Here is a 17882-nt window from a genome sequence, read left to right as displayed (position 1 = left end):
TAATTGGGCTTTGAGCTAATAACCTTGACCACAGAGTTGCATCTAGTATTTGGAATCCATGAAGCAAACCTCCCTGCATAACATCAATGGTACTCGGAGTTTTATTGTCTAAAAAGGCAATATTGGAAGGGGAGAAAAAAACTTGAATATGGAATGGTGTTTGGAGTAAGATTATCAAATTCTGGGGATCAGCACGTTGCCCTCACCATCCTGCTCATTTTCTGGTTAGACAGTAAAACTTTGAAGCCTAGTCCAACCCTAGGTCCTTGCAACGACCAGTTGACTTTTCTCTGTTTAAGGAGTTTGGCTTTTATCATCAAAAGCTGTGTCTAGGACTGGAAAACATGTGGAAGGGTTAATATAACTCTCCCCAGCCACTAAAAAGTAGCCTTTGGAATACATATCCTAGTGTATGTCAAGAACATCCTCTCCACAGCTATAGCTTTGAAATCCAGAACTCTTATTAATGGTTCTCACTGCTTACTCTTCAGTGTTAACAGATTGATTCAGACTAATTCTTACAAATAGTCTTGTTACTTTTGGGCATAGCAAGGATACCCACCTAAGTTTCAATTTAAAAGGGAACTGTTTGGGATCAGGTACCCTAATATAGATATTGTGTTCCTGCTTGATATTGTCTAGTGGAAGTAGAATGAGAGTCTTGCACCTGAACTTACCTAAGTCAGAAAGTTCCCATGGATCTGTTCCCTTATTTCCATGATTGACTTAGCGAAGAAATTTTAGTCATGATTATGTGAAACACAAATCACCCGTTGGGGCTATTCCCAGCAAGATTGTACTAAACTAAAGTAACCTGTAATTTTTATGTACCTGTTCTATATAATAGATCAATAACTGAGAATGTAGGATAAATAAGACAGGAACTTTTGAATGGCATCAAGACCTCATGAATGCAAAGTATGTGTCCATCTTGTGTAGCCCGGGTACTAAATCGTTTTACAGGGATGAAAGCCAAAATCCAGAAAAGTTAAACATTCAAGATTATGCAACAAGGTATGCCTGATTTTTGTGAGATGTATTACTAGCAAATGAGAAAGTTGCCTGTGAGAACATTCCTCTGACAAAAATGGGGGAAAGCTGTCAATATTTCTCTCCTACTCAACAAAGACTGAAAAGTTCTTTAGGTCAGTGAAAAGCTGAATAAGGGGAAGGAGTCTTGAATTAAAAGGGAATATTTTGTTGGGTACAAGGATGAACTTGGTGGGGATGAGGGGCCTGCAGGAAAGATGTAAGGTAAACTACAGGGTGCTAGAGGGGTGTATTCATCCCCAGGGCCATGAGCATCAGTACTCTGTGGATTCCAACTTAAACACTAGCAGAGGCCACTACCAACCGGAACTTTAGCGTAGCTAGGGAGCAGTGAATAGCAACGCGTTGTCCTGCCTTTAACCTCTGGAACCTACAGTATCTGTTATTTTGGGTGGGGAGGGATAGTGTTCATCCACCACTGGCTACAACACACAGATCTACAAGAAATGATGGCCAGGTATGCTGTTTTTTTGTTTCTGCTTTCATTGTTGTTTTATTTTTAAGAAATCAAAATATAAGTAGAAGCCCGAGGAAGATTTTCAGCAGCCACTGAGCTTCCTGCAGTGTTGCAGAAGTCAGTCAGATGTTCCTGCCAAGCTTTGTAATTCATCAACTCGGTATGACTGGTGAGAATGACACTTAACCTCAGTGTCTTCCTTACAAAAACCGTGAGAAACACATCAGATAAATCCCAAATGAGGGACATTCTAAAATGTACCCTCAAAGCCATCTAAGTCATGAAAAACAAGGGAAGTCTGAGAAACTGTCAGACCAGTGGCGGCTAGGGAGACATAATGACTAAATGTAATGTGATCATTTGGATGGGATGCTAGAGCAGAAAAAGAGTATGCGATAAAAACTAATGAAATCTGAATAAAGAATGGAATTTAGTTAATAATGATGTATTCATTTTGTTTCATTAGTTGTGACAAATGTTCCATAGTAATGTAAGGTATAATGTAAGATGTTAACAACTGGGGAAACTGGCTGTGGGTTTATATAGGCACTCCATTAGCAACTTTCCTGTAAATCTGAGACTATTCTAAATTTGTTTATTTTAAAAAAAATCACTAAAATCTGCACAGGGCACTTAACCATATAAAGATGCTAAGCCTTGTTCATAATGAGAAATGGTAGAGATACTATTTCTCACCTATCAGGTTGGCAAAAATCCAAAAAGTTGACACTGTAGTCTGTTGAGACAGCGGGGAAACAGCCACGCTCAGAGATTTATCAGAATTTTGCCGATATCTAGCAAAGTTAGACACATATTTATCCTTTGGCCCGGAAATCCCATTTCTGTGGAGCCATCCTAAAGATATACAGGCAAAAATATGAAAATACATAAATATGCACAAGCCTATCCACTACAGCGTTATGTATAATAATTAAAGATCGGAAACAATTCCAATACCCACTAGTCAAAGGTAGTCGAAACAAAAACCTGTATCCAATTAAGCCTCTAGAATCAAAGTACCAATTTACAGGAGACACAGGAGACAAAATATGTTAACAGATGCAGTCAGGAGCATCTAGGCAAAAACAAAATGCAGAACAAAAAATGCAAGTTCTTCCACAATTAAATGGCAAGGGAATAAAATTTCTCTAGTTGTCTTAAATTTTTAAATGCTAGATATTTAATAAAAATTAATTAGGTGCGATACTGTAGTTTTTTAGGATGTGCTTGTCTTTTAGAGATACATACTGTTTATACCTGAAATATGTCTAGGATTTGCTTCAAAATAATCTCAGGGTGGGGGTGTGGTTGGGAGTTTAGATGAGAAAAGACTATGAGTTGATTACTGTTGGAGCTACAAATAAAAAGATAAGAGCAAAATTGTTCAGGTCAGAAAATTATATCTATGAGCCAGATTCAAACAGTGAGCTACCAATTTGTATGCATTGTCCTAATATATTTAATATATTTAATAGCATATGAATATATATGAGGGAAACAGATTGTAATGGTCCCTAGTTGAAATCCAGCCCAGGATTTTAGACTCTGCACACATTTAAAAGTCCACTCCCTTGCTTCAGCTGGCTTCCTCCTGGAAAGCAAAGCCAGCCAGCTGAGTGCTTATGAAGGCCCCACTGACTCATCAGCCTGGAAGGCAAGCCCTCCCTGTGTCAGCGGCCCCAGAGCAGGAGGGCAGGTGCTGGGGGAAAGAGGGCCAGCTGGTATGAGACATACGGTCTAGTAGAATAGCATGGGAGCAACCGGTACTGAAAATAATAGCTGAGTCTGTTTTTTAATATTTATTAATCCAAAAATATGTAAAATTCCACTTTCTACCCCAGGTTCTTGGACTCTGAAGGGAGGTAGCTGCCAGCCTTAAGTATCTGGTGTAATACCTAAGTGCTCATCTCTATCTCTGAAGGAAGAAAGATGAGGAAGTGGGGCTCAAGTTAGGGAACCCCAATATCCAGTCCATGCCCTGCAGAGGACCTGCCAGGGAGACCTGACCCACAGCACTTGGCTCTTTTTGCCAGAAGAAATGGGGGCAACCACAAGTATGGGTCACTGGGGCAACTCCCTCTGTACAACTAGGCCCCCTGGAGTCGAGGGGAGTTCCTTCCCTCCTCACTGGTGCCGATGGCTCAGTTCCCCCAGTTCCCCCACAGCCAGCCCAGGAGAGGCATATCCAGGAAGACAGAGTCCTCAAAGCAAAACTGGCTTCCAGTTTCCGTCAGCTTCTGAGGAGAACCTGGAACTCGGGCCTCTTTTCCTCTTCTTCGTGACCCAGATCCACTTCCAGAGGACCCAGAGGTAGGACCCTGCCGCCCACCAGGTGCCCACTGAGGCCATCGCACCTCCACATCAGTCTGCACAGCCACTCTGGAAGCCTGGGCCAGTCACTGTCTGCAGCCGCATTACTGCATGCCGACTGGGTGCATGGGCCAGGGCCCCTGGCCAGCACTGAGGCCTGCCACAGGAGGGGCTTGGGCCACAGGCTGCAGCTGCTGCTGGGACTGCCAGATGTGATGGAGCTCCTTGAACTGTTCTACCATGCGGTCTTTGAGGTCTGGGTTTGAGATCTGTAGCCGGATGCTATCAGCCGACCAAGAAAGCTCCCCTGAGAACATCTCCAGCAGAAGCCGAGCTGCTACAGGCACCACCTGGGGGGCAAAGAGGAGAAAGGACAGGGAGAACCTTGGCAGGGCTGTCCAATCCAGTTGTGCATGAGGGAGTCCTCCAGGGGTCAGGTGGTGGGCTGCATCCACCAGGAAGATGGGGCACCAACTTCTACTTCATAAAAAGGCTGCTTATGTGTGGGCAGCACTGATCCTTGATTAACTCTGACCACTGAGTTCACACCACCCAGAGGGCCCTGCGGCTCCACCCTGGGGCAAGGGCCTAGCCCCAGGATTTCCCAATATTCAAACCAAAGCAGAGTTGGGGGGTGGGAGGTGGGAGTATACCTGTACAGTGATGAGCTTCTTCTCTCGGGGTTTGCGATCAGGCCACTCCTCCCCAAAGCAGAAGAAGATCTCAAACGGTGGTGGGGTGTTGGTCTGGCCCTTCTGGAACAGGATGAGCTCTGCATTGAGATTGAGACCCTTAGTCAGAGGCTGGCACCATGCCCCTGGATGAAAGGAGACCAAGAGGAACACGACGTGGGGCCCTCACCATTGAGAAAATGCTCCAGGCTGAAGAGCTTGGTCTTGACCTCCCTCTGGATGGGGTTGGGGTGTGAGCCATGGGCTGAGGCGCAGGGCCCGCTCCAGAACACCTTGCACTGGCACAGGCGGATGGCATACAGATCCTGGCCTTGTAGCTGGAGGATGAGCCCGCGGTCCAGGACATCCAGCAGCTGGTTGGTATAAAAGCGCTGCTTGTCGCTGGGGATGTCTTCGGGGCTGGGGAAGCGCACTTGTTCTAGGCTCACAGGGCCAAAGAGCTCCACCTGCTCCTGGGTGGCCTCCAGCTGGCTGTAGAAGAGCCGGCAGCCATGGGGGTTGCTGATGGTGAGGGCCCGGGGTGGCCTCCCCCGGTACTGGAACTTGATCTCCAGGTCCGTCACTGCAGGGCAGAGGGGCAGCCCCGCCCCGCCCATGAGCCCCACGCCTCCCCATTCTGCAGCCCACTGACTTTCTCTTCCCTCTCTGCCCCATGGCCAGGCCATCATCAGCTCTCCCACTTCCTTCCTCCACCCAAGCAGGGACTGGCGTGGGCGTTTTTGTTCTCCTCGTCATCCTCCACCTTCCCAGCGCTGCTTTTCCCGGCCCAGGCCCCCCCCCCCCCCGGGGTCCTTACGAGGCAGCATGTGAGGGCTGATGAGCAGGTCGGGCAGGAGTTGTTCGCCTGTGGGGGGCAGGCTGGCAGCCAGGGTCCCAGGCTGTGGGCTCGGCAGGACCTCAGAAAGCAGCTCCCCAAAGTCAGCAGGGTTGCCAGGGGCAGGGCCCAGGAGGCTGGGGTCTGGAGCAGGGGGACCCAGCACCACAGGTGGCTGGAGAGTGGGTGGCCACTTGACATCCTCTTTGGATAAAGAATAGGGTGCCATGGGGGGGCCGGGCTGCACTGCTTCTACGGAAGGTGGCGGCGGACAAAGCTTCAATGCCACTTCCAGGAGCTGCCTCCCAGGTCCACCTACTCCCAGCCCTGGGCCGCCCCCCAGCCTCCCTTCAGCCCCCGCCCAGGTACCCGTGGTACCTGCAGCTCCTCCTTATACTAAACCCCCAACCACACCGCCTCCCAGCCCCACCTGTGAGGCTCAGGCTTGGTAACATCCTCTGGAGCTGAAAGGAAGACACAGGCAAAGGAGGAGGGAGGAGGTCAGAGAGAGAGAAGGGAGGACAGGTTATTAAATTGATCTGATGCTAAAGAATGAGACCCACAAGGCAATTCCCTGGTCTTCCGCTTAGGCGAGGCCAGACCCTGCCTCCAGGCCCAGCTCGGCCATCCCAGGCACGTCAGTAGGCTCTCAGCGCCCCAGTTTCCGCCTTCTGCAGGTGGTAATACCTACTAAGCCCCAACTGCTGAGGGCAAGACCATGTGTGAGCATGCTTTATACCAACAAAGTCCCAGGGAGGTTCAAGGTGGTGACTTTGTTCCTGTCTCCAGAATCCCGAGAGAAGAAACTCAGAGAAGAGCTGCAGAAACAGCAGCAGGGCTCCAGAGGAATGGACCTGCTCCATCCTACAGCAGAGTAGGACAGCAGCAACGCCCTAGCAAGGCCCACCGCATCAGCGCAGGCACACGCTGCGAAGAGCGGCCCCTGAGCTCACCTCTTCCTCTTCCTCCTCCTCCTCCTCTCCTGTACCGAGAGTGTAATCCTCACTGGGCTGTGACTCTGCAGAGTGAGGGAGAGAAGAGAAGGAGTTCAGTGGGGGAGGAGGAGGAAGGCCACCAGGGCTCCATGTGGCAGCTCCTGCCGCGGCTGGCTCCTCCCCCTCCCCAGAGCTGCCCAAACACAGAGTGAGTGAAGGGCCGCACAGCCACCAGCAATCACTAGGGATGCCCCTGACCCCATGGCACTCTGCTCCCTGGGCCACCCGACCTACATTCACTGGAGTCAAGAGCCAAGAACCAGGATGGGTTGAGGAAGACAAACCTGGGGGCCTGGTCCATGCCAAGCCATTCCTGGCCTCACAAATGATCCACTCCTGGGAGCCCTGGATGTTATGACCTAGCAGCATGCCCCCGACCACTGCTTGTTGGAGGGGCCCCTGGCCCTTCCTGCATAGCCTCCCAGGTGTCCCACACAGGGCCAGACAGGATACCTGCAGGAGTGGGGCCATTGGAGCAGACCTCGTAGATCTTGTAGGGCTGAGGCGGCATGTCCCGGGGCCCATCATAGATGAGGCGAAAGTCACGGCTCTTGTTAAGGGCACAGCGCAGGTTGGCCTTCCACTTGGCCGGATCGGCCTCGTCCACCCCCTCGGTGTACTTTCCTGTCTCCTTGGCCCAGGCCTAGGTCAGGAAGACAAGACAGGTGACCACAGAGAACCTCACCCCTCACAAAAGCCCGTCCTGGCCAGCGGGAGTCACTGCTGTGCGGTGAGACCTTCAGCGACACACTGGTGGAGCCCAAGTGTCCGTTTGCAAGGTGGGAGATAGGAGGCCAGTCCCTTGGGGCTCCAACAAGCTAAAGGAAATCTAGGTGCTTTGAAGGGCATTGAACTCACTGGTCCTAAGGTGGCAAATAGGTACAATCTCTGAGGAGGATGGGGTGACATGGTGGATAAGAGCATGGGATCTGGAGCAGAACTGAATCCGGAATCTGCCACCGCCCACTGTGTGCCAGGGCGGGTTACTTTGCCTCTCCTTGCTTTGATCTCCCCAACACAGTGCCTACCTTGCAGTGTGGCGGTGAAGACTCAGGGCTAATGCACATAAACTCTCTGAACTGTGTCTGCACTTGGGATGGACTCCGTACACTTCAGCTTTTGGTATTATTATAATTATCATACTTATTATTATTTTTTGGCCTCGCTGCACAGCTTGCGGCATCTCAGTTCCCTGACCAGGGATTGAACCTGGGCCGTGGCAGTGAAAGTGCCAAATCCTAACCACTAGACCACCAGGGAACTCCTGGTATTATTATTTTGGAGGGCAATGTGGTTGATATCAAGATTACAAATGTTTCTGCCCTTTAACCCAGCAATTTGGCTTCTGGGAATTTATCCTACGGATGCAGAAGCATCCGCACAAAAGTTTGCACATACAAGGTTATTCACTGCAGCTCTGTTTACAAAAGAAAAAGACCCCAAATAATCTAAATGTCCATTAATGGGAGCTGGTTAAATTATGGCCAACCCATAGAATGGAATACTGGGCAGCAAGAAAAAAAAAAAAAAAAAGGGAAGTTTTGATATACTAACATGTTGTAATCTTCAAGAAATGAGGTACAGAAGAGTATGTAAACATCTACCATTTTTGTCAAAAGTTGGGGAAAGCATAGGTATATATTTGCTTGTATATGCACAAAAATCTCTCAGGAAGGATAAACAAGAAACTGATAACACTAATTGCCCCAAAGGAGGGGGTTGGGTGCCTGGGAGAGAGTCTCCCATAAGGGAGACTTTTTGCTGTTAACCATTTTGCACTTCTTAAATGTTGAATTGTGTGACCATGTTACCTATTCAAAAATAAGAAATGGATTTGAAAGGAACCTTGAAAAGGTAAATACCAAGTGCAAAGACTAAGAAATAGGTAGCCAAAGCTTTAAAACGAAGCATTCCCTTTGGCCCAGAAATGTTTAACGGGGAACTAACCCCAAAGAAAATCATTTAAGATGTGCCATGGGTAAGAGTTTAGAGGGCGTCCATGGCAATGTGGTCTTCAACACCAGAGACCCTGAAAGCCACCTGAGGTGTCCAAAAACTGGGACTGGGTGACTAAAGTGTGCTAACCCCTCCAATGGAACATTCAGTGGTCACTAAAGGTGCTGTGGCATTTGTTGGAGAGGAAAGCTAGTCCTGATGTTGGGTGAAAAATACAGGTTATAAAATAGAATCTATGGTTTGATTCCATGTTTGCACTTCATATACACACACATGCAGTAAACTGGAAATGTAAGCAAAAGATATTCACAGTAGTTACCTCCTAGTATTAAGATTAAGGGGGAATTCTGTGGTGTTCTTTTAGCGTATGTGTACACCAAACGTGCACCCTGGACAGGCGCTCACGTGTGATGAAAATGACACAAGAACAAGGAGGAAGAGAAAGAGTTACAGGAAGGTCTCCTGGGGGGTCCCTCAGTCCTCACCTTGCTCTGGGGATCAGGTTAGAAAGATATGCACTGTGATGATGCCTGCGGCCCCTTAGCCCAGGCCTGTGGTCACCTGCAGCAAGGCAGCTCGGAGAGTGGCCAGTCTGAGATGTAGAGAGAGTTCTCTTCTAGGGAGGGGGGCCTCAGAGGTCCAGGCGGTACACCTGTCCAGGGCTTACCTTGAAGATGGTGTTATCTCCATCCTGGCTGGGGCCGTGCCGCGTGGCATGCCGCCAGGGGATATAGAAGCATTTCTTTTCCCCATTGACCCACTGAAGCCCCGGGTACTGGCAGCTGTTCACCTGGGCCACCAGCCAGGGCTTCAGCCGTACGCGGCGGGGCGGAGGGAGGGCAGCGGGGGCAGGCGGGTTCATGGCAAAGGCGTCTGCTGGAGAGAGCAGAGGGGGAGCACATCAGCACGTCAGCTGGCTGTTCCCTGCAGCAGGGGACGTGTGGGCGCCGAGGCACGGGTCATTAGGGCTTTCCCTTCCTCTGGCATGGGCGGCCGGAGTCACTGCTGTGCATCCAGGTGCTCAAGTCAGTTCTCCTCTCCAGCCACCAGGTTTCCTGTCACAGGGTCCCTGCATGTGGGCTTTGTGTTTGGGGGGAAGGAAGGAGGGGGTGTACAGCTCTAGTGGATGCTGTGGGTGCCCACCCAGATGCCCCGTGCCAGGCAGTGTATCAATTCCCCCGCTGCTGTGAGGCCGGCACAGCACAAAGCCACCCTCGGCTGCCTCACTCCCGGGCCAGGCCCACCCCTCCACTCCTGGGGGGACAGCCCACAGCCAGTGGGTGACTGACACACGGGGACAGAAGGCTGGTCCCCTGGCTTCAGGTGGAGCAAATGTGTGCTCCAGGCTCCTCATGGGTTCGGGCTGAAGCCAGTCTCCAGCTGAGGCCACATCCTTGCTTAGCTTTCTTCCTGCCCCACCCCTGCTCCCTCCCTCTCCTCCAGAGAACCCCTCACCAAACCACCTTCTAGGAAGCCCGGCTAAGACAAAGGTAGAACCTGTGAGCCAGGGTCAGAGACAGAAAGGACCGACCCCCGTCCTGAGACTCAGAAGGGACTCTGTCGCTGGTCAAGGAAGGAACAAAGGGCTGAGCCACGATGAGAAATCAGCCTGCCTCCCGCCCAGCGCTCTAGTTTCTGAGCACGTGTGAGTTAGGTGGGTGTGCAAGCGTGTGTGTAAGAGGGCACACACTGCCCCGGCACCATGCTTCTCTCCCACTTCCTTGGTACCACTGTCCCTCGCAGAAGATGCTCCACAAGTAATGGAGAGGGAATGGTGGCGATGAGGATGTGGTGGCCACGGTCTTTTCCAGAGGCCGTGCTTCCTGGAACAAGGGTGCCCACACTTGGCCTCTGGGGTGGGCCCCCCGGCACTCACATGCCCCTCTCCAGAGTGCCATGGGTGGTCCTGAACTCCTCTCCATTGAGATGAGTGGTTTGGGGCTCTTACTCAGCCTTGCACTGCCTCTTCCCCATCTTGTTCACCTTCCAGGTGGGCGGGCAACCTCTTCGAGGGCAGGAGTGCCTCCCGCTCTTCTTCCTCACCACTCGCCCCCCTCCCGGACACCTGGCCATTCAGTGGACCAGAATAGGACTTAAGAAATACCAACCAGATGTTGGAAGCACCTGTCTTCCAGCTGTTTATTCCCCCCACCCCCGCCCCACAACCAGCCCTGCTCTCCCCAGGATCCTCCTCGGACTCAAGGGTGAGACCAGACCCAAGAGGAAGGCTGCAGGGGCTGTGATGCAGGTGAGGGTCTCAGGGGGGCAGGCCTCTCAGGGAAGGAATGACTGAAGGAAATGGGATATCTGGGTAGGTGAAGGGAACACTCAGTGGGGTGGCAATGAGAGGTACCACCGTGTGACAAAGAGACTAGGGTTGAAGTCAACACCCCGACAGCCTCCACTGAGACAGACTAGACCCAGGTTGAAGAACTTTGTAACAGCTAAAGCCACCCAACCACAGGCCGGACTGCTGCTGGGAGCAACGGCTTCTGGGGGTACACAAGCCCTGGTGGGCTTCCTGGCCTGCACTGGGAGAGACACACACACACACACACACACACACACACACACACACACACACACACACACACACACACACACACACACACACACACACACACACACACACACACACACACACACACACACACACACACACACACACACACACACCATCCTCCCAGGCCTGCTTTGGAATTTCCCCTGAAATTCCCTGCCCCAGTACCTTGTTGGGTTGTGGCAGCTAAGTGCCACTTCCACACCGCTGAGGAGTCTCATCTGCAGGCCTCTCCTCAGAGCAGTGCCCAGCGCTGGGCCGGGACCAGGAAGGTAGGAGAGCGTCCAGCCCTGCCCCCAGGCCTCAGAAGATGGGTGGCTCGGTTCCCTTTTCTGCACTAGCCTCCACCCAGCCCCAAGGGAAATGAAAGTGGCCAGACCGGACAACTCGGAAAACTGACTCACTGTGAGCTGGGGGAGGGAAGGGATGTGGAGAAAATCACATTTGGGTCCCCCAGACCAAATTCTCAATCTCTCACCTTGTAGCCCATCCCCCGACCCCCAAGCCCGCTGGCAGTCATTGTACGTTGTGTGGTTCACAGCGCTGGAGAGCCTCACCCAATATGTATTTGTAGCATCCCCACCCTCCCAAAGGCCTGGGTCCTAGAATAGAGGGGTGGCAGTCACCAGTAGCCGGCGATTCTGGCTAAGAGAAGGTGGACAGAGGAAAGCTCTGTTGACACAGAGGACAAGGCAAGCTTTCCTGATGACCCACACACATGGTCAGCCCGCAGCTGTGCCAAAGGTGGTGGTGCAGCTGGGAGGCCAGAAAGGTCGAGTCCTCTGCCCAGGGCAAGGAGGAAGTCAGGGCGAGGAACACTGCCTGGCCTGGGCCAACACTGCTTTTCAACACAAAGGTCTTGAAATTATAACTCTGACCTCTTGACAGTAAGGTGCAACCCCTTCAAGCAGTACAGGGAGGGGCTGTGGAGAGAGCATCCCGTGACAAGCCCGACCAGGGCCAAGAGAGGGTCTGTCCAGCATGCCACAGAAGGGTCTTCAGCCACAGGGGGTTTGCCTGCCTCCAGGTGCACCCCCCAAGGAGGCTTCCTCCCACCGGGAGACAGGCTTAGATCTGATTCAGACTATCCCAATGCCAGGAGTTCCGAATTTCAGTGCCTTTGTGCTCCATCCCTACTTTCCCTCCACATAGAAGCAGTCGCCCAGATTCCCAGGGTGTCCCAGAAGCTATAGCACAGCCCTGAGAAATTCCATCCTACACCCCCTACCTGCTGCTGGGAGGAGGACTTGATTTTCTATCAGAGGCCAGACTAGTCAGGGGGTCTGCCCTGATCCTTGACAGCTGGGCCGGTCTGCAGCCCTCAGACCTAGCCTTGTGGATTTGAGCACTGGAGAGCAGAAAGGCGGAAGTGCATGCATCAGCTTCCATGGGAACATCAAAGGAGGTGTGGCCTGCTGAGGACCCGAGGAAGCCCCCAGAGGTGAAGGGGCAGCCCAGGAGCTCCTCCTGAGGGGGCGAGGCCTCGCATCTCCTGAAGTCCCAGGAGCCAGCCTCCAGAGGAGCCTGGAACATTGTGGGCACCAGGGACCCCCTAGGGGAGGAAGCTCTGCAGCCCCCAGTAGTGGGCAGATCAGAAAGCCCTTGCACCTCCCGAGTTTATCTGATTCAGACGTCTCCCCACAAACTCCACACCAAGCTCCTGGAGAAGGTAAGGGGTTCCCTGCCCCCCCCCCGCAAGACCTTAAGCCCCGCCCTCTCATGGTGAGTTGACCACACCCTGAGAATAGTTGAGGCTCTGTGGCAGCTGATGCGGCGAAAGAAGCTTCTCTCGGCTTCATTTCGGGGGCACGGTGGGGTAAGGCCAAGGCGCAGGGGGAAAACCCCAAGATAGGGCCTTTAGGTAAAAAAGGGTGGTTTCCCATGGCTTTTCTTGACTTGCTGGAAGCCCCAGCGCCCTAGCCCGATAGCTCTGCTCTGGCCCGGCTGCCCCTCCCGAGGGCCTCTAGCTTCCTGCATCAGCCCCGCCCTCGTCCTTACTGGTCCTGGTCACTCATCCCAGCTCTGGGCGCTCGTGGAACCCAGGCCCGGTCCTGCCCTCTGGGCCGTCCCCGCAGGTGCTCCCCGGGTGGCTTGCCCGCGCCTCCTGGGCCAGCCCACGGAACCACCACCCCCGTACCCCGCCCGGGGCGCTGGCTTAGGGTCTGCCTCTCGGACTGCTTCTCCGGCTGGTGGCGCCCCCGCCCTCGTCCCCGCTCTGATGTGCCCAGGGTGGCCGGGAAAGTCCCCCTCGCCCCTGATCCCGAGTGCCGGATCCGGCGGCTCTGGGGTCGCGGAGACAACCCCGGCGCAGGTGTTCACCATCTCCTATCCCGCATCACGGTCACGCTGGTCTCACTTTCCCTCCACTTTTAGACTCTTAATTGTTTCGTTTCTAAGTTCGGGGGAACTAGTCTAAGAAGTATCGCGCCCGTGGTTTCTCTCTGTTAGAGGAGGGTCAGCGCCTTCTTTTCTCGGCCACGAGTCGAAGGACGGCCGGCGCCTCTGCCTGACACCATCTTACTACACACTCTGTGCCCGAATTCTTGCAATTGGCCTTAAGATCCAGGGAGGATGAACCTTTTTACACCTCATTCTCTTACTCGAAAGGATGAGAGGTGCCAGAGGAAGAGGGATCGGAGTGCACAGAAAGGGGGAATCGGGGCTTGCCCCTCCCATGGCCCAAGCCAGGCGCCTGGGCGCTGCCCATCCTTGGCGGTGGCGAGACGAAGGGAGAGAAGCAGCAGAGCTGGCGCCCCTGGCAGCAGTGCCTACTCCGCCGACCGCGCCTCCGGGCTCCCCGGGCGCCTTCGGGACGAAGGCTGCTGGTGAGGGGCACCCCACGCTAATCAGGAGGTAGGAGGCATCCTGGAGGCCGCCAGAACGGCGGGGCGCGCCCTGCCTTACGCGACCCCCACCCCGCGTCCCCCCCCACCGAGCTCCGGCGCTAGGAGAAGCCGGCGCTGACCCCTCCCGCGCGCCCTCCCAACTCCGGTCCCCCGCCCGCCGCCAGCGGGTGCCCCGCGGGCGCGGAGAGGAGCGCGCGGCAGCGGAGACCTACCTGTCTGCGGTGCGCCCGCTTGGCTGCGCCCGGGAGCACGGGCCAGGCGGTGGGGCCGAGCTGCGCCCTCCCGGAGCCGAGCTTGTCTGTCCGCCCGCCCTCCCGGCACTTCCGCATCACCGCCCCCGCCCCTGGGCCGAGGCCGCCGAGCCTGGGTGCGCGGGCAGCGCCCCGCCCTGCCCCGCGAAGCCACCGTGGGGTCCCCGCGCAGACCCAGCGACCGAGGGGCCGGGCTGAGCCTCGGGCCAGGCTGGTCCCCCTGCAGCCCAGGGCCTGGGGAAGACGCCAGGCGGCGAGGTAGCCTGGACTGACTACTGAGCTCCTTCAGCAATCGCGAAGCGCGAAATAGTCGTTCGACACCCCTAGCCCCCCACCCCACCCTGCCGCGGTGCTCGGCTGGGCCCGGAAGCTTCCCAGTCTGTCCCTCCGGGAGCTCAAGATCGGTGCGGACATTGGCGATCAACCGAGCCACGTACCAGCGCGGTGGGGCGGACTGATAGACAGCCCCCGGCCCTCGCCCGCCAGCCTGCGAACTCTACCGAGGGTCACTGGCACCCAGACTCAGACACCCCCTCCACGACGTGCCTGCAGACAGGGGTCCTCAGGCTACTCTGTTCCTTTCTAATTCTCAACCTTTGCACCTGCCTGCCCCAGGTCCCCTCCCTGATCACCTTCCGGGCCTCTCAGGGTCAGCTCCTTGGTCGCTTGTCCCACCTCTTCACTCACCGCTATCTTGACTACCCGTCGCCGTTCTGAACGCTTTTTGGTTCCACACGTGGACCTCCTCGCTGGCCTCAACCTTCACACATCCTGTTCCCTCTTCAGGAGCATTCTTCGCTTGGGAACTCCTGCTCGTCTTCAAATGTTGTCTCAGCATCACCTCCTTTGGGAAGCGTACCTTGACTTCCCTTCCTAGGTCGGGTTCCTGGCCTCTGAGGCTCATCCTCACGGGTTTTCACTTAGGATTTTAATGTCTGACTCCCACTGGAATCAGCTTACTCAGGGACCACTCCTGTCTTTTTGTCTTCTATTTTCTATAGTAATTTTTAATTAAAATATTTTTAAACGAAGGAAATTTACATCAGTTGATTAAATTTTAGGTAGAAACTAAAATACATAAGTTCTAAAAAACACTATTTGCACTTTAACGTTTAGAGCCTGTATTTTTTAACAAATACAGCCGTATTAGTTGATGAATCAGAACTTTGACCTTCCCCTCCCCTCTCCATCTCTGCAGGAATACCTAGGTTGGTCTTTACCCCTGATCTGTATCATGACTCTTTATGTGTTGTCTGTTTTTCTTCTCTCCTGCATCTCTCTCCCTCTCCCCCACTCTTGCATAGCCCTAATATAAAAGGGAATATAATTATATGTATTTTATTATTTGTATCTGCTGAATCTTTCACTATTTTATATTTTTAAAATTTAAAGTGTGGATGCAGAAAATGAGGATAGGGAGATTGTTTTGTATTTCTTTCTTTAAATGTGAAACTGCTATTTACTTGAAAATGGTTGCCCCTAAAATACGAACCGTTTTCATTGGAGGTCAGTTGTGCTTAATAGAAAGTATTCTATGCTGGACTAGAAAATATATCTGGAGCAATAGTCAAGAGGAGCCTTCTTTTATTGTTAGATGCACCACACACAGCTTAAGGGAGCGTGAGACTAGGATTCTGCACTCCTCCTCCCCACGATCCCGTGTCTTCAGGTGAGGCCTCCCACCCTTAGGGTCTCTGAACTTTGTCAAGAACCATTCATGGGGCTGTGTGTAGAAGAAGGGGCACTGCCCTTGAGCTTGAAGTACAAGCAAAGGGGAAGTGAGACTACACTGGTGACCCCTGTGTGATCACTCCCAGTTCCCCGCAGTGGGACCGGGGTACACGGGGAACGAGGAGACTCGACCTCCACAGCCCCAGGAACCTCAGCAGAGACGTGTATCCAGGCTTCTTATTCCCAGTGGTGAGACAGCCCCTGCCCCGACTTCCCCTGGCCGGGGCATCAGACTGAGGGTGTGGTGAGAGGCCTGATTCCTGTAGAAGCCACCATTTGTGTGCATCCGTGTATGGGGATGGGGGAGCCACGTCACCAAAGGGAACCGAAAGAAGCTCAGAGTGAGTGGTGGGGAGAGAAGGTAAGAGATCCAGCAGGCAGCTGGACAAGACCCCCTCCCAACTCTGGACCTGCCCCCCTCAACACAGGCCTGGGCAGATGACAGCTGGCTTTGCCCCCAGTACCTCCCATCCAGGAGACCCATCTCCTCAGTCTGGGCTGTCGGGCTTACCCAGGCTGACCTGGTCCTCAGATGTCCTCCCGTTTCTGGGAACTTGCTGGCTAGGCACTGGGCTCTGGACTCCAACAGGGCTGAGTCACACCCTGGCTCTACCACTCGGGAATTGTGTGACTTTGAGCAAAGCTCGGACTCTCTTGGAAGCCCCATTTCCTGCCCGTAAGGTGAGAATGATAACATCACGGTCACAGATGGACTGTGAGGCCTAAATTTAACAAATGCTCAGTGAGCACCTCCTATGTACCAGGAGAAAGCGGCAAAGCAAAGTCTACTTTGTCTAAACACCCTGCCTTCCTGGAGCTCCCATTCTATGGAGTGAGCTAGACAATAAATGCTTCAGTAACAAAATTGGGGGGGGGCGGGGCACTTCGTGGGTTGTTGCACAGTCAGAGCAGAGGCGCCACATGATCTGACTTAGGGTTTTACACGGCCACTCTGGCTCCTGCCTGTAAAGCACATAATACCACATCTGACACGCGAAAGTGGCAGCTTCACTGCTACCGATGCCCAGGACGCCACAGCTGGGGCTTCCTTCCCCTTTCTTACTAAACGCTGCCTCCTCAGAGTATTCTGAGGTGTGAGCTGGAAGTCCCCCGCTTGGCCAGCACTGTCACGCAGATGCCTCTAGACCTCATATCACACCCCACCCCCTTCCAAATCTGCACTCTATCTCTTCAAATGGCCTGTGTCCCAGGAAGCTACACAGACACCCTTGTCCATCCCAGGTCCTGGCTCTGTGCTCCCTTAACCCTGTTGAGAACAAATGCTATTTCCCTTTTCCTTCGTGGTCAGCCCCTCTCCTCTCCCTAATCCTCGGCAATCTGGCTCCCACCCCCTTTGCCACGGATTCTGCTCTGGACCTTGGACCCAGAGCTCCAGCCGTCCCTGAAACACTCAGGTACACCTCAGAAACTCCAGTCTCTGCACGTCTTCTTTACTTAAACTCTCAGATCCTGAGGTTTCACTATTGCCTGGGTTTCTCACCATCCACTGTAAATAAATGCCCTGGGATTTCGCTCCTAGCTCAGCTCAGTGCCTTAAGCATCCTCCCACATCCCGCGTTGCCTCTCAGTGCAGTCGTCATTGGTCCTTCTGCTGATTCTTCCCCCACTTGTATCTTCCACCACGACACCAGGATGCCTCTTGCCCAGATCCTCATCTCCCAACTCTGCCCCCGCAACTACCCTTGGTCTGATTCAGACACTCCTAAAATCTCCTTAGCTCAGTGTTTTGCTCAAACCACTTCCCTCCCCAGTACTGGGCTTTATCAAGGAAGGGGCTGGGGCCAGAGCCTCCATCCTTCCCGCCTGTGTGGAGGACTCACTTGAGAGCATGCAGCACTTGGACAAGGAGGAAAAGGAAGAGGAGGAAGTCCCACCTGGAAACCGCAGTCTTCCAGGGCTCCTGCAATGGGAATGGCTGAGCCCCTGCTTTGTGGGGACAGAGGCCACCCCAGTCCTGCAAGAACCAGCTGTGGACTTCAGTGTCCTCTCTTGTCCCAAACAGACTTGGTTGAAGCCCAGAGTCCATAGGTGCCTCCACCGGGGAGAGGGATCCCATCCAGATGCACGAGGACCACGTGTCATTGATGTGGGATGCAGGGGGCCCCGTGGCTTATCAGCTAGATTCATCTCAAGCCCCTGCAACTTAGAACCAGGGCTCTGGATCCCCCCTGGGGCAGGACTGTTGTGCCTCTAAGGTGG

The 17882-nt window shown here is 53.5% G+C and overlaps 1 protein-coding gene and 1 non-coding gene across 4 annotated transcripts; both read right to left on the bottom strand.

Annotated features, from left to right (window-relative positions):
• Positions 1–1975: 1975 nt before the first annotated feature.
• Positions 1976–14142, bottom strand: IRF5 (interferon regulatory factor 5). Of its 3 annotated transcripts, none has more exons than XM_060107908.1 (9): positions 13893–14142; positions 8942–9147; positions 6772–6961; positions 6277–6341; positions 5754–5787; positions 5306–5575; positions 4679–5071; positions 4471–4589; positions 1976–4167 (listed from the first exon to the last, which is right to left on the bottom strand). In XM_060107908.1, the coding sequence occupies exons 2-9, from the start codon at positions 9134–9136 to the stop codon at positions 3922–3924; spliced, it is 1512 nt and encodes a 503-aa protein (XP_059963891.1). In that variant the 5' UTR covers positions 9137–9147; positions 13893–14142; the 3' UTR covers positions 1976–3921. The 3 variants fall into 3 exon arrangements, with proteins under 3 accessions (XP_059963891.1, XP_059963893.1, XP_059963890.1); XM_060107910.1 differs by having other exon boundaries at positions 5306–5527; positions 8942–9150; positions 13893–14141; XM_060107907.1 differs by having other exon boundaries at positions 1977–4167; positions 8942–9150; positions 13893–14141.
• TRNAE-UUC (transfer RNA glutamic acid (anticodon UUC)) lies at positions 7507–7578 on the bottom strand. Its single transcript has one exon. It is a non-coding gene; the product is annotated as a tRNA-Glu (tRNA).
• Positions 14143–17882: the final 3740 nt, after the last annotated feature.

This window comes from Mesoplodon densirostris, chromosome 9, assembly GCF_025265405.1.
Source record: "Mesoplodon densirostris isolate mMesDen1 chromosome 9, mMesDen1 primary haplotype, whole genome shotgun sequence".
Lineage (NCBI taxonomy): Eukaryota > Metazoa > Chordata > Mammalia > Artiodactyla > Ziphiidae > Mesoplodon > Mesoplodon densirostris.
The sequence above is the reverse complement of the archived record's forward strand: the minus strand, read 5'-3'. Positions and strand labels throughout refer to the sequence as shown.